The sequence below is a fragment of the Panthera pardus genome, unplaced genomic scaffold (genome assembly GCF_024362965.1).
Source record: "Panthera pardus isolate Hobbes unplaced genomic scaffold, ASM2436296v1 HiC_scaffold_22, whole genome shotgun sequence".
NCBI lineage: Eukaryota > Metazoa > Chordata > Mammalia > Carnivora > Felidae > Panthera > Panthera pardus.
The window spans coordinates 72,752,068-72,768,550 of NW_026526788.1; the positions used below are offsets into that span (position 1 = coordinate 72,752,068).

At 43.3% G+C, this 16,483-nt stretch overlaps 2 protein-coding genes across 5 annotated transcripts in view; one reads left to right on the forward strand and one right to left on the reverse strand.

The window, feature by feature from the left end:
- Positions 1 to 6,378, reverse strand: part of HSPA12A (heat shock protein family A (Hsp70) member 12A) — a 165,099-nt gene extending 158,721 nt beyond the window's left edge. Inside the window, exon 1 of the mRNA XM_019459561.2 lies at positions 6,267 to 6,378. Coding sequence (XP_019315106.1) covers positions 6,267 to 6,269 — 3 coding nt within the window. The 5' untranslated portion in view covers positions 6,270 to 6,378. The remainder of the gene's footprint in view (positions 1 to 6,266) is intronic.
- ENO4 (enolase 4) overlaps positions 5,937 to 16,483 on the forward strand; it is a 28,629-nt gene continuing 18,082 nt past the window's right edge. The window contains exons 1-4 of one of the 4 annotated variants that reach the window (XM_019459566.2): positions 5,937 to 6,432; positions 13,143 to 13,271; positions 14,040 to 14,230; positions 16,149 to 16,282. In XM_019459566.2, the coding sequence (XP_019315111.2) occupies positions 6,268 to 6,432; positions 13,143 to 13,271; positions 14,040 to 14,230; positions 16,149 to 16,282 (619 nt within the window). In that variant the 5' untranslated portion in view covers positions 5,937 to 6,267. The remainder of the gene's footprint in view (positions 6,433 to 13,142; positions 13,272 to 14,039; positions 14,231 to 16,148; positions 16,283 to 16,483) is intronic. The other 3 variants (XM_019459564.2, XM_019459565.2, XM_019459563.2) reach the window with 3 other exon arrangements.

Sequence of the window (16,483 nt, forward strand, 5' to 3'; positions counted from 1 at the left end):
ATATGTATTCATTTTGCTTTATTAGCCCCTTAATTGTGTCACAGAAATACTCTGAAGTTGTATCTATTTCTACAAAGTTAAAAAAGTATCTACCTTAAAATGGCAAAACAGCTTACTTGAAGAGTTTCTTTTGCCTCATTTTTTCTCTTTCTTTTTACTGTCTAAATTCACTGGATAATTGCCCTACTTCCAATTTAATTCTTCCTATATAGAAATTGTGTGTCTATATCCTGAAAAATACCAATTAAACTGCCAGCAATAACATCTCCAACAGTATCTTTTGGTCTTCAGTGTCAAACCCCTCTGAACAAATGACCGGAAGGCTGAATCTAATACAGTCTTTGACAGGATGCCAGCTTTGAACACTCACATTGCAACCGTGGCTCCAGCTTTCTGTTTTATTTGGGAAACAAGAGAGAAATAACACATCAACTCTATAATTTTGCACAAATGGTAAAGGTTAAAACAAAAGCGATAGATTACCAGGAGGTCTGAGTATCTCAAAATGTCATTAATATTGTTTTAAGAGGGGGGTTCCCCTTATCATTTAATGCAATTCCACCTGAACTCCTGTACAAAGTCAAATAAAGGTTTTCAGACAAATATAGTAAAACTGCTAAAAATGTTATTTTCCTTCTCCTTGATTTCTTGGGCAATAATGACATCATTTACTATGTATTGGGCAAGGTGGGAAGAAGGCTCCACGGATTTTCCAATTTAATCTCATAGCAATCCTATGAAATTGAAAATATTAGTTGATGAGGAAATGGGCTCAGAGAGGTTAAGTATCTTGTACAAGGACACACAGCTGGGAACTGGAAGAACCGGACTCTGACCCATGTGGTCTGGTTCCAAGGCCCAACACTTCTAGGCCTTCTTGGCTGTATCCACTATCCAATTTTCCCTGGGTGAAGCTTTACCCATTCTCTTTCTAACGTGATCCCTGAAGAAATATTTTAGGGCAGAGGTTCTCAACCTCAGCTGCACATTAATATCCCATATAAAAAAAATTCCTCTGTGTGGGCCCCACTCCTGGAGATTCTAATTTAATAAGTCTGGGGTAGGGCCTAGGCCTCAGTGTTTTTTAATACTACAGTAGGGAATAGATACCCCTCTTCCTCAAGGGGCTTAGATTCTAACAGTGTTCAGATGTTACCTGAATTTGGTAGAATCCCCACATGATTCTAATATGCAGCTCAGATTGAGAGCCAGTGATCAAGAGATTAACACCATTTTCCCAGACTCCTTTCTCCACGCCCTCAATGTGAGCAGCTCAACTGGCTTATCCAGAAAGGATGGCCAAGAGCATAACAATCGCTGACATGAGACCGTGGAATGTAACGACCGAGAGTTCTAGATTTGAGAGGCAGCAGAGCGCAGCGGGAAATGCATGGGCACTGGGGTCAGCTGGTTCAAATTCCATCTCCACTATTTGCTTACTGTATCACCTTGGGCCAACCCCTTACCTCTTGTGGTTGTGTTGCAGAATTCAATGGGATGATGTGAGGAAAACCTCAGGCATGTAAAAGTTCTCCATCAACGGTAGTTGCTGCCCGGGTTTTTGTTGCTATTACTAGCCCAGAGGTAATGACTATTGCCAGGAGACATTGGTAGTGAAAAAAATCAAATTACAAAAACATTTTATTATTAGTCTAATCATTCCTACTTTTATTCCTTCGCATTTAATTTACAGCTATTTATATTGCAGTTAGCTTGGCAACCCTCATTCCTGACAACTGGGCCAGGAGGGGTAACATTATCACTCCCATCTTTAGATGGGGAAAAGGCAACATTTCCATCTATTCTCTCTCCAGTTTCTAGGATTCTAAAGATTAAAGACACCTGCAATCATGTTCATTAGTTCCCTATGAAAAATGATATTCAACACAGATGGCAAATGCAGGCAAGAATTAACAGGCACTTGATAGCAACCCCAAAATAACACCTAAATAATCACTTCTGAACATGAAAGTCATGGCAAACAAGTTCCAATTTATAGAAAGGTGTTAGAAAGGATTAGGGGGAAATGAACAAATATGTTTTTCTTTATCCTCATTCATTTAGGAAATGTCTGACATAGCTTAGAAATTCTTTTTCAAATGCAGACTGAAGCATGATTAATCTCCTCCATGAAGGGTCTTCATTTAGCAGATAGGACTAGACTGGTATGCCCTGATATTTTATCTTGAATCAAAGCTACAAAATAGGAGACGTCTAAGATGAAGAGACCTGATTCAATGGCTCTCAGTCAAGGTCCCCGAGAAGCCCCCATACTATAGGCAAAGAGCTCACAATTCCGAATATGCACCAGACACATGCCCGACCTGGAGAGCAGCTTGCCTATAAATGTATTCTTTGTCACATGTATGGAGGTTATGTGAATGAAACATATATGCTCCAGACATACTATTGAATTCATAGTCACTGTATATAACCACTGTTACATGGAGGGGAGAGGGGGGGTTAGTTTCTTCCATTTTTTCGGTTGTTAAAAAGGAGTCTTCATACTCAAAAAGTTTAGGCAACACTGATCTAGACCAGCCACTCATTTTATTGATGAGGTCTAGATCTTGGGGACAGCTGGGACTCCAATCTGTCTTCTAATTCCCAAATGTCCCTTGTCCCCTACCACATCCATCCACTGCGGGCACCCCATCTGTGGGATGTCAATAGTCATGGCGGTGTCCTCTCTCTAAAGGAAGAGGGTATAATCCTACCCTCTGTCCCTGGATATCTTCCAGAATTTTCCTTATCTCCTGAGTCTTTCCTTTCCCTTTCCTTCCCTTCTTTTCCTCCTTTCAACTCCCCTGTTTTTACCCTTAGAGTTAGCTGCACTCAATGCCTTTCAAGCTCTGATGTTCTCTGAGTGCCCTTGGACATTTAGTCTCAATATGAAATGGAAATATAGTTACCAAGGTACTAAAACAAGGAAAGTGATAAGTATGTATACAATACGCATACACATGAATGTAGTTTACAGCTAAAACCCCAGTACTTCTAACATCTATAAAAAATCAGAAAATTGGAATATTCATGAATAGTCATTTTATTTACTCTGGATCTGTCAACACTAATAGAATGTTAATAAACGCCTAGCATACCAACTTTTCAAAATGCTTTCACGTCTCTTAATGCAGTTTATTGTCCTGATGGCTCAGCAGGATGTAAGTGCTAGGATCAAGGCCCACGAGAACTTAAGTGCCGTGAAGGGAAGAAACGTTACCTATTTTGTTCACTGCTGTTTTCCTAGTGTCTAGTCTCTGCCACATGGTAGGCGTTCAATAAATATTTATTGATTGAGTGAATGACAGAAGTTAACAGGGGTGGTAGTTTTAGCTATTTATTTAGCCTACATGTAGTTTTATTTTTAAGAGGATGGCAAGATTCTATAAAGGAACAACTGACTCCTTAATATCTTTTCAGTCTTTCATTCTCCTTTAATTTCAGTCTTTAATTTGACTTAATATTAGTCCTTCAAATATCTTAATGTAATTTTTCAAAGGTATACAAGTAGTACATTCATTTTAGAAAAATCAGATACTACTAATAAAGAAAATTAACATTCCCGATGATCCCATTACCCAAAGACAATACACTTAATATGCCAATGTATATTCTTTCAGAATTTATTCTTATGCATATGTACACACGCACATCTGGCACATTCCAAAAACTCTCTGTCTTAAACTCCATGATTTAGATTGTTTTCTTTCTTCCCTAAGCTTTTTTTTTTTTTTTCTTTTTTGGCTCACTGCCTCTTAGAGCACCTTATCCTCCTCCTATGTCCTAAATATATTTCTTCCCCAATATTTAGGTCCTTGCTTCTATAGGATTTTTCCCCTTTTCCCTCCAGAAGATTCGCCTATCCTTATTTCAACTTTAAGTGCCATGTGGATGGGTGATCTTCATATTGTCAGTCTTCCCTTCTCTCTGATACCAATGCTCCACAAGCCCCACACGTCTAAAACCAGATACATCCTATTCCTTCCATCAAAACCACATCACTCACTCATCCACCCCATGTCTATCAACTGTAACAGAACTCTAGGAGCCATCCTCAAAGGCATAATCTTTGGTCCCCCAATCCCACATCCAGTCACTCACATGATTCCCATCCTTCTATGAACTCTGTCATCCACCTCTTGCCAGTGCTATCAGTGGGCTTTAGGCCCTCACATCTGCATCATTTTCTACCTGTGTCTCCTGCTTTCTGTACAACACCCTCCAAGCTTACCCATTGCTGCCAGCTAACTTCCTAAAACACCATTTCCATCCTGCCCATGCTACTCTTCTATCCTGATGTCTCTTTATTACTGAAAACAATCCTTTGCTCTAGCCAGCCTAGTGTATTCATTATTCACTCAACTCCAAAACATTTTAAGTATTTATTAGGCATTTATTATATGTAAAATCCACTCATTCACTCAACACCTATTTACTGAGCAAAGATCTGTAAAGTAAGGTACTGGGGACACCATGGTGAACAAGACAGACCAAGTCTCTGTCCTCATGGAATCTAGAGGCTGGTGGGTTACAGAGGGGACTCCAAAAGATGGCGGTCCCAGCCCAGGGCACTTCCAACCTTCCATTTAAGTGTCAAATGAGTCAAGACATCCCTGAAGGCTGAGCTTTGCGGCCCAGACTTCAAGTGGGAAAGGAGTTCAGAAGGGAGGGCTGAGCGAGGAGAGCTGATGTGGAGCACCACGTCTCTGCAGATGTGGGAGTCAGCTGGGCATTGAAGGATGGGCGTCCCAGAGAAAGGGGTGCCTTCCATCCATGGGGATAGGAGGAGAGGCGCACGGGTGGGATGGAAACAGCAGCAGCAAGAGCACGGGCTTATTTCGTATAAAGGTTCATTCAACACCTATTCAGCAGAGCACACGTTCTGTCCCTGCAGGCCCGGGCTCTGAGGGGCATGTGAAGAGTACTCATACCAGGCTCCTACCATGAAGGGATTTCCATCTAGCAAGGAGGATAAGGCAGGCCCATGGATGATGTCACATGCCAGAAAGTGAGATGTTCCATCAGAGATTTGGAGACAACACTGAGGGAGCTCAGAAGGAGGTACATGTCTGGGTTTCTGTATCAGTTTTATAGAATCACATATTTTTATACATCTACCTGCCTCTATTGAAAATATCTTATTTGAAAGTGTTTTCTCACTCACTTTCTCATTTTATCCTAAGGGACTTGTGAAGCAGGCAGAATAGACCGGATTGTTTTCCAGAAAAGCCAAATACAACAGAGATGTTTTAAGTGATCTACTTAAGTCAGGAACACTTACAGGTAAGAGCAGAACAAGAACACCTGCCCGTGTCGGCCCACTCCCGCCTAAGTACCTAGAGCAGAAGCACAAGAAGTTCTATAATTGCACTGACACCCGGCAGGTGTAAGGAAGCCAAGTAGGCAGTTGGATTTTAAAGGGCAGGACTGAGGCAGCCTCTGAAGGTACTGGAGAAGGTATATGACCCAGTGCCAGTCTTACAGTCCCACTTTTCCTTCTCACGTTTTGCCTGTATCGTTCCCCACCCCTAGGCCTGTCCAAGCCATAACCATTCGGGGTTCACCCCGATTTTTTTCGGCCCACACTGGTTTTCCCTTCCAGTGATTTCACCCCACTCATTTCCCAGCGGAGGGGCAGGGGGGCAGGGGGGCAGGGGGTGGGATCGCGTATCCGGTTCTCTCCTGCGCACCAGTGTGCCCGGCCAGCACGCTGCTGGCCTCGGGACCGGCGGCTAAATACGGGCGAATGAATGAATTCCTGGCACCTCCACGGGCCAGCGAGGATATATCCGTCCCCAGGAGTGGGCTGGCAAGGTGTGCCCGCGCCACCCGGAGGAGCTCACCCACCGCGAGGGACGAGCGAGTGTGCGCGGGGGGGAGGGAGGGTAAGCAAGAAGGCCCGGTGCCCAGAGCGCGCCATCCGAGGCTCCGGTCCCCCGCTGGAGGCCGGGACTAACGCTCCCACGCCTCCGCAGAAATCGTGAACTCTTTCCCCATCAGGAAAAGTGTCAGGGAAAGTGGTGGGAAACGACGCCGCCACTGCGCGAGCGTCAGGAGTGGAGGAGCCCTAGCCCCAGGCCCAATCCCTCAGGAAAAGGAGGGAGGAGCACGGGAGGAGCCATGCGCACCTAAGACCGCGGCAAGAACCCGGGCGAGAAGCCACGCGAGATCTGGGGTCGGGAAATCTCATTGCGTTGCCTAGCGACGGACAGGACGCTCGCGGGCCCCCAGGCTAACCCCAGCTGTAGCCTCAAATCTCCTACCATGGGGGAAGAAGGCGGCGGCCGCAGCTGTGGGACCACTAGGGAGCTGCAGAAGCTGAAGCAGCAGGCGATGGAGTACTACCGGGAGAACGACGTCCCGCGCAGGCTGGAAGAGCTGCTCAACTCCACCTTCTACCTCCAGCCTGCCGACGTCTACGGGCACCTGGTAGGGACCTGGGACTAACACCCTCTTCCCTCCAGCCCCTCTCCCCCCGCCCCGCGCTGCGGCAACGCCGTGCGCCTGCGCCGCAGAGTCGCGCACGCGCGCCGCCGCCACGGGCTTGAGGACCGTGGTCGTGCGGGGAGGCGACCCCGAAGGAAGAAGCGGTGCGGAAACCTGGGCAGGAGGAATCTCGAGAAAGTGGTGGACAGGAAGCAGTTAGAGGAAAGTGCGGTGTAGGCGCATTCGTGGCTAAGGCGACGCTCAGGCCCGGCAGGCTTCTGAGCCGCCCTGCGCGGTTGTCAGTTCTCTTTAAACACAGACCTTAACACCGCATAGCTCAGCTTGCAGCCTGCAGCGGCCTCCGTTTGACCACGGGTGAGCTCCCTGGCGTTTGCCACAGCTTGGCCTCAGCCTACCCCGTGGCCTCATGCCCAGCCCCCCCTCCTCATTACTGCCCAGTCGCACTCTGATTTCAAGCGTATGTACCTTGAAGGGTGCCCTCTTCCTGGATGCCCGACCCCATCTGACCGGCTCCTACCCAAACTCCGAATTCACATCAGTCTTGCCCGCTTCACCTGGACTGATTGTCCTTGAGTGTTCCTAAATCATTTCCTGTCCGTAATGAGACCCTCCATAGGCTTTTGAGCTCCGTGGAAAGCAGGGGCCTTTTCCTACCACCTCCCTAGTCCCTATGCCCAGCACAAGATCAGGCATGTACCTTAGGCTTAAGCAATGAGCAGTTGAAACAAGCGTTTTCTCACTTCTAGATCCGTTAAGTACTAGCCAACTACCTTCTGGAAGGCAGTGTGGTTGGAACTGATAGGAGTTTGCACTAAGGTGAGGCAATATGACAGCAGAGTATGTAAATGCAATAAAGAATCACAGTGTGTTTACAGGGTTCAAAACAACATCTTGTCGAGGCAGTTGGTATGGAGGATGTTCCATGAATGTTTATATTACTCAATCGTGGCCTACAAGTGAAAGCTGTATGTTGGGGGAGGGCAGTGCTGAGCTCTTTGTGCTATGTGATTTGTTGCTTAATCTTTAGGACCACTAGGAGGTAAAAATTGTGATTTCGTTTTACAAATAAGGAAACTGTGGCCCAGTGAATTTAGATGATTTTCCCAACGGACACAGTGAATGACAGTGACGAATCAGACCAGGTTTGTGTCCCTAGTACCTCGCGATTCCATGGAAATAGTGGACACTCAAGCACTAACGTGACACAAATGAACGAATGCGACTCTGAATTCCATTCTCTTCCCACTGTCTCTTGCTAGAGGAATTCTTGGAAGTTAACTAGTCTAACTTCTTCATTTCACAAAGACACCAAGCTCTTGTCTCACAGCTACTTGGTGCAAAAGTTAAGACTGGAGATTTGGACTCTGGTTCCTCGGTGTTAATGTTCTTCCCAGTCTACTAGGCAGCCAGGACTTCAGTTTGTATGGCTCTCTGGGAGCTTATACCTTGGTTATGGATAAAAGCCACTGATACATAATCACACTAGATAAGGTGATACATGATTGTGTGCTAGACTGAGCGACACATCACTGCATGCCTATCAAAGGAATTCAGGGTTAGGGAAGGTCCCTGTAGGCTGTAGCATCTGGGAAAATTTGGGCTTGGACTTTGAAGCAAGTTCAAGAATTGGACTGGCAAAAAGATAATGGTGTTTTGTTTTTTTTTTTTTTTTGCTGCTGCCTGGTTTTGGCCATCCTTATTTTCATCTAGTCTCTCCCTCTATTGAGTTCAACCCTAATCGTGCTGCCAAAGCAATGGTCCTTTAAAAAAAAAAAAAAATTTTTTTTTTTTTTTAATTTTTAAGTAATCTCTACACCCAACGTGGGGCTCAAACTCACAACCCCAAGATCAAGAGTCGCACACTTCACCAACTGAGCCAGCCAGGTGCCCCCAGAGCAGCGTTCCTAATCTTAAATCTGACCAACAGTCTCTTGCTCAGAATCCCCCTGTGGCTCCTTACTATTCCCTGAAGCCTAAAGTTCCTCACTTCCCTCCCCTTGGCTTCTCCTGTTCCCTCTACCTGAAGTGTCTTCCCTTGACTTCTTCTCGTCTGCCAGTGGAAATACTACATATTCCCCAATGTTCAGCTCCAGTGCCATTTCTTCTCTGCTTCTGTTATATACTAGAGGAATTGAAGCAATGAGGAAGATGCTTATGGGCAATAGCAGTACGATACTATTTAGTCCCTCACCATAGAACTCATGATTGAAAGAGTTTGTGATTCATCTGATCTGATTGCAGATCTGATTTAATTCTTAGCCCCGCCACTTAGTAGAACTATCATATTGATGTTCCCCAATGAACCATACCACCAGTGTGACTGGTCTTATGTAAATCTCTCCCACACTGACTTGGGACTTGGCCATGTGACTTGCTTTGGTTAATAGCATCTCACCAAGCATGATGCAGACAAAGACAGGGTAAGTGCTGCCATTTTGAGGCTGCACTACTGGAACACTCCCTCTTGGAGCAGTTATCCAGGAAGCCCAATTACCCTGCTGGAGAGAGAGATTAGGTAGATGGGCTCACAGATGTAACACCTCCAGGATATCCTGTAAGAAAGACATGCCCGGCCAGCCCCTAGGATGTTCTAAGCATCCTGGTTGAGACCCTAGACACATGAGTTGAATCATCTTGGATGCTCTGGACCCAGTCAAGCTTCCAGATGACTGAGTCTGAATAGGAGACTCCAGGCAAGAGCAGCCAAAAGAATTACCCAATTGAGCCCAGGCCAGATTTGGAGACTCATGGGTGAATAAATGGCTTTAGCCACTAAGTTTTGGAGCAGTCTGTTACTTAGCAGTAAATAATTAAAACATTGGTCGTTTTACCCGGTGTAATTTATTTCTCTGGAATTCAGTTTGCTCATCTGTGGAATGGAGATGATAGGATTTCCCTTACAGAGTTGTTTTGAGAATTTAATGACATAATGTATGCAAAGTTTCCAGGGGTGTATCTGACATGTATTTGTTTATACAAGATTTAATTTGTGGAATCCTAAATCTGCCAGGCACTGTGGTGTGACACAGTGATAAGGCACAATCACTCCCTCAAGGCACATATTAAACACTTAAGAATGTTAGTTCCTTTTCCCTCCTGACATAACATTATACGTCGTGGATGCTCCTTGCTAGTTGCATCAAATTCACTACAGTACACAATGGATAAGCTAAATAATATTTTTGTCTCCTGATTCTGTCTCAATTCATTTAGGCACCTACTTTGTAACATCCAAACCACAGTCCTTAAAATATACGGATGGCTTGAAAACTGACTTTCGCTTTAGCAGTGCTGGGGCCCCACCTGCGAGCTGGCACGTCGCTGATGGGTATTAGATGACCTGTCATGTAGGTTGAGGTCATTAGATTTCAAACCGAAAGATGAGAGGCCTGGTCTGCGGTGAATGCAGATAAAGAACCCAGTACAATCTGATGATAAAGAGGTTGAGGAGAGTGTACCTTCACTTTCCTTCTTCCTTCTCTCCCAGCTCCTATTCCTCTGTGTAGAAACACCATCTTGTATCTTTTTACTCAGGCGTTTTGAGTGGCTTTCGGCCTCAGCTTCATTCTCTTCCGCCTCTTTCTTGGATCACTTCCAAATGGCTTCTGCTTTTCCACATCAATGAAACTGCTATTACTAGGGTTCTGACAACCCTCTTTGAACACGTGAACTGGTGGTGAAATACAGCCTCTGCAGAAGTCTTCACCACTAAAATATCAGATGCCTTGCTGAGAGGAATAAAAACTGGCCCACAGAAGTTTTCCTGTTTGCATCACAGCATTCTAGAGACCAATTGACTTTGGTATCTTGGACAGAAGGATAGGTGAGGGCCTGCTAAAGAGTGACATGGGGTCTTTAAGAAACGTATGTGAAAAAATTCCAAAGTGTGTCATGTTTGACTAACAGTCTGCTTCCCAAAAGGAGTCTCTTTGGAGAAACTAATAATTTTCAAACAACTATTCTCCTCCGTTGCGTAGCTGGAATCATCTAATTAAAACAAATCTCTTTATTTCAGTGTGAATTAATTTGGCTAAGACTCCAATCCTGAGTTAGTTTTTGTTTGTTTATTTTTCTCCTCCCTTAAATTCATATGTATGTACATATTTCACTCTGAGGCACCATCACCAAATGAGAAATGGAAGCCAACATGGCAGACAGAAGATTATCCGCGTCTGGAATGGCCAAAGTTAGCGGGGGCCTCATATTCCTGACATAAAAATAGGGAGTGTATCACCACATTCCTCGGGCTTAGTTTTTTTCCCAAAATGCTATGCATTTCAAAGTAGACTTTGTGCCCTTCTCCCTTTCCCCCATCACTTGATAGCAGTTGATGTGGATTCTGGAATCAGCCTGCCTAGATGTGAATCTCAGCTCAGACAGTTATTTTGAACTCGTGGGGAAAACATTTAATCTCTTCCTACTCAGTTTCCTCATGTATAGAGTGAAGATAGCAAAAATAGTACTGATCCCATAGGGTTGTTATTAGGCACAAATAATTTGGGTAAAGCAGTTAAAACACTGGCCAAAGCAATGATATATTCTTTTTTTAAAAAACAACCAAACCTATAAATATATGTTGGAAATGCTTTTAAAAGTTTTACATTTTGTTAGATACTGTTCTTTGAAATGGGGAAGTTTATTTGATTTCTAGAATTATATTGTGGGTTTATGTCATTTAAAACTGACTTTTAAGTATAAGAATAAAAGACTTGTTTTCCTTTTTTAAAAGTTAAAATGATGTTTCATTTTGATTGCAAATAAATTCATGCTTTATTAAAAAAAAAAGAAGAAATAAATGTATGTGAGTTTCTGCTGAGAGTTCAAAAGAGAACAGCAATCCCTATCAAAATAACACCAACGTTCTTCACAGAGCTAGAATAAATAATCCCGAAATTTGTATGGAACCAGAAAAGACCCCAAATAGCCAACGGACTCCTGAAAAAGAAAACCAAAGCTGGAGGCATCACAATTCCGGACTTCAGGATGTATTACAAAGCTGTAATCATCAAGACAGTATGGTACTGGCACAAAAACAGACACATAGATCAATGGAACAGAATAGAAAACCCAGAAATGGACCCACAAACATATGGCCGACTAATCTTTGACAAAGCAGGAAAGAATATCCAATGAAATAAAGACAGTCTCTTCAGCAAATGGTGTTGGGAAAACTGGACAGTGACATGCAGAAGAATGAACCTGGACCACTTTCTTACACCAGACACAAAAACAAACTCAAAATGGATGAAAGACCTAAACAAAACAGGAAGCCATCAGAATCCTAGAGGAGAAAACAGGCAACAACCTCTTTGACCTTCGTCACAGCAACTTCTTACTTGACATGTCTCTAGAGCCAAGGGAAACAAAAACAAAAATGAACTCTTGAGACCTCATCAAGATAAAAAGCTTCTGCTCAGGGAAGGAAACAAGCAGCAAAACTAAAAGGCAACTGACAGAATGGGAGAAGATATTTGCAAATGACAGATAAAGGATTTGTATTCAAAATCTATAAAGAACTTATCAAAGACACACACCCCCCCAAAAAAACAAATAATCCAGTGAAGAAATGGGCAAAAGACATGAATAGACACTTTTCCAAAGAAGACATCCAGATGGCTAACAAACACATGAAAAAATTCTCAACGCCACTGATCATCAGGGAAATACAGATCAAAACCACAATGAGATACTACCTCACCCCTGTCAGAATAGCTAAAATTAACAACTCAGGCAACAACAGATATTGGCAAGGATGCAGAGAAAGAGGAACCCTTTTGCACTGCTAGTGGGAATGCAAACCGGTGCAGCTACTCTGGAAAACAGTATGGAGTTTCCTCAAAAAATTAAAAATAGAATTACCTATGACCCAGCAATTGCAGTACTAGGTATATATCCAAAGGATACAGGCGTGCTGTTTTGAAGGGGTACATGCACCCTAATGTTTATAGCAGCATTATTGACAATAGCCAAAGTACGGAAAGAGCCCAGATGTCTATCGACTAATGAATGGATAAAGAAGTTGTGGTACACAATAGAATATTACTCAGCAATCAAAAGAATGAAATCTTGCCATTTACAACAACATGGATGGAACTAGAGGGTATTGTGCTAAGGGAAGTCAGTCAGTCAGAGATAGACAGATATATGACTTCACTCCTATGTGGAATTCAAGATACAAAACAGATGAACTTAGGGGAAGGGAAGCAAAAATAATGTAAAAACAGAGAGGGAGACGAACCACAAGAGACACTTAAATACAGAGAACACACTGAGGGTTGCTGTAGGGGTTGTGGGTGGGGGATGGGCTAAATGGGCAAGGGGCATTAAGGAAGACACTTGTTGGTATCATCACTGGGTGTTGTATGTAAGTGATAAATCACTAAATTCTATTCCTGAAATCATTATTACACTACATATCAACTTTGGATGTAAATTTAAAAATAAATAAATAGGTAAGTAAATATTTTTAAAAGAGAACAAATCACTCCATGTACCAAAGACTGGGCATCAGGCTAATCCAGATTTCAGCTCATGAGGCCGGGGCAGTTCCCACAGAGCCGCTAGCCTGATCCCCGCAGGAGGAGGACACTGAGGGAGAAGTTTAGTAGAAACTAGAGTAAATGCGAATGACCTTTTAAAGACAAATTAGTTATGGTGTTGTCATCTTTGTTTTTTTTGTGTGTGTGTCGAAGGCAAACTGCTTCTCTAAACTCGCAAAGCCTCCCACCATATGCAAAGTAGTGGGGAGAAACGTATTGGATGGACTGGGGCTTCCAACCCTACAAGTGGAAATATTCTGCACCATTCAAAACTTCCCCAAGGTACGAAGCAGCTTAAATGTATTCTTCACTGTGTCCTGACGCCACTGCATTTATTAGCATTTATTGTCAAATTGTAGAAAATTAATGTTTTGAAGTTCAGCGTTTGTGAAATATACACACACAATTTGTAGGTAGTTATGTACATAAAGCATGAACCATGCAGTCAAACATGATGGCTTTATTACGTTTAAGTGTCATATTGGTACAGACATGACCTGCTAGCCTGAAGATGATCCAAGATGGAGACGTGGGGCAAAAATGGGTTTAAAACTCTGACATTATTAAGGTGGTAAGTTCTGTAAATCTACAGGGATGTTTATTCATAATGTTTTTATATGGATTTACATAGATTCATAGATATGTAGGCCGAACTACATAAAGACAAATGCCTTTTAGTAATTTTAATAATTCATTTGAATTGCTACATATTTGTTAGAAATAATTTTACTACAGTCTCTGGGAGGAAAATAGTTATGATTAAAATCTGTATCCTTTTAGTTATTTCCTGGACAGGTAGTGATAAAAATGAAGTTCAGTGTAAGGTTTTTATCAGTGTACATCAACCAGGTAATAATTTTAAATGCTCCTTGGAGTTGGGTTCCACACTGTTTCAACAGTTACAAAAATATCTCAAAGAAAATTATATATTCTCGTTTTCCCTTTGAAACTGGTGATAAAGTATCATGCACATTAAAAGCTGGATACGTTCAATTTCTTCCTTTCTGCAAAAGGTAGGGAAAACGTAGAACACACTTATATTATTTTCAGAACATATGTTCAGTGGTGATCTCAACGCACTTTGAAGTCCATGAGAACGCTTTACCCGAGCAGGCTGAGGCGGAGGAAGTGGAAAGGTCTGAGGCCGTCAGCACTGCTGTGCAGTGGGTCAACAAAACCATCACGGAGGAGCTTCGGGGCATAGCCCCCTCCAGCCAGGCCGAGGTGGACCAGGTGCTCAGGTAAATCTTCCACTTGCAAATGGAAGCATCCAGTACAAATGTATCTCTTTTCTTTTTCTTTCACCCGCCAATGATATGGGTCTGTTGTATCTAGAGGGTACAGTCAGCAAGTTGATTAAAAGGCATATGCTAAAGCAGCGAAATGCAGCATAAAATACCATTTTTCTTCTGAAAACCTTGTTTTTAAAGTTTTCCTGTGGGAGGCCACGTAAGGCCTTTCAGTCTCTTTCCATGCAAAGGATTCAGGATAAGTTTCAGTAGAACGTTTCTCAGGAAAAGCACGAAGAATCCAGATGATGTCCTGTCCGTCCCCCTATCTCATACGCCATCTTTGAGTGTCTCCTACCCTTTCACGTAGTCACAGTGGGTGATGCTTAGAGTCTGCCCCTCAGCCACAGACAAGTCCTCCATGCTTGTCCATAGGTGGACTCTAACATGCGAAAACCAAGGAAGGGTCTGCTGGGGCTGTGTAAGTATTGTCCAACACCCAGCTGAGGAAGGGTTAGCGTCACTCTTCCTTTTGGGGAGGTCCGGTGCCGCAAGCCTCTTGGCCCAACAAAGGTCAACCGGATTCTGTCTCTCTCTATATATACTTCGCCGCTTGCTTACTTCTACATAATATCACGTTTTAGTTTGCTTCAGAGTTGGATCATAACCTTTGTAAAAAAAAATTTTTTTAATGGTTTTTTGGTTTTCTGTTTGTTTTTTTTTTTTCCCCTCATCTGCTGAGATCATATTCCTCATTTTCTTTCCCAGTGTAGTTTTTCTCATGCCTTCTATTCTATTCCGTTTCTTTTCTCCTGGAATTTTTCTCCCCCCAAACCTCCCATCTGGACTGGTTCCTCTCTATCTGCTAACAGAGATGCCATAGGACATCCCTTTATTTTCCCCCTACTTTCTCAATCCTGTATCTTCTTCTTTCTCGACTTGTGGGATGGAAAGTTTTGGAGTTCGTACGTGTGCGGAAATGCCAGCACTTTGCCCTGATGGCTGACAGTTTACCTGAGTATAGATCCCATTTAAAAGCAATTTCTCTCAGCACTTTGAAGGCTCTGTCCCACCAACACCTGGATCATTAATAAGTGGAATGTAATTCTAATTCCCATGTCTTTGTTCTTCGTTGGCTTTTTTCTTTTCCTATGGAAGCTTTGAGCCTCTTCTTATTCTGGGGAAGCTGAACTTTTATAGAGGTGAACCTAAAGGGGCCTTCCCCGAGTTTTTTTTTTTTTTTTTTTGAACTGTTCACCTTAAGTTCTCCTCCCCACCAGAAAAAGAAAATGAAGTCCTGCCCATTATGCTATATATTTCACTGTCTATTCTTGACTCAATTTTCTTTTGATGGTCATTTACTCAAAAAGAAAATCCAGTGGCCCTTAATCAAATTAGATCTTCAATTTTTACCTTAAATATACAAACGACTGGGCTCATATAATTTGTTTAATGTTTATTTACTTTTTGAGAGAGTGAGAGAGAGAGTGCGAGTGGGGGAGGGGCAGAGAGAGAGGCAGACGCAGAATCGGAAGCAGGCTCCAGGCTCCGAGCTGTCAGCACAGAGCCTGACGCGGGGCTCGAACTCACCAACGGTGAGATCGTGACCCGAGCCGAAGCTGGACTCTCAACCGACTGAGCCACCCAGGCACCCCTCAAATAATTTTTAAAACGAACACATACAACCTGCAAACATTTATTTCCAAACATTTATGCATTTCCTTCCAAAAGTAATCTCGGCTCCTCCACACAGTTTTGTTACAACACCATCGTTTGGGGGCCTTGCAAAGTGAAGCTGTGATCTGCTTTTAAGTGGCTAAAAAGCAGAGCTAATTATTGACACGCATTGAATGGAGGTCAGGTCAGCACCAAAACAGGGCCCAAATTACGAGTGGTCTTCGTTGTAAAGCCATGTTTTCTTGCCATTAAGGACATTCTTTGAAAGTAAAGTACAAGAAGAGAAGGAGAGAAGACAGCTGGAAAAGGGCCTGGAAGACCAAACAATATCCATCCCTTCACCTCCACCTCCTCCACCCCCAGCAAGAAAAAAAGGACAAAGGCAAGGTCGGTGACTACTGTTACAGAACCTTCCATAACCACTATGTGAGGAAGAAAGGCTGATGTTTGGACTGCCTTTCCGATCAGAGTCTGCTGCAGACCTAGGCCGGGCTCCCCACCAGGTACCATCCATCCTGCATGTGACTTCCTTGCTTGAAGCTATGATGTCGAGGATCTTAGGCGGTTTTACCCCACCCCACCCTCTGT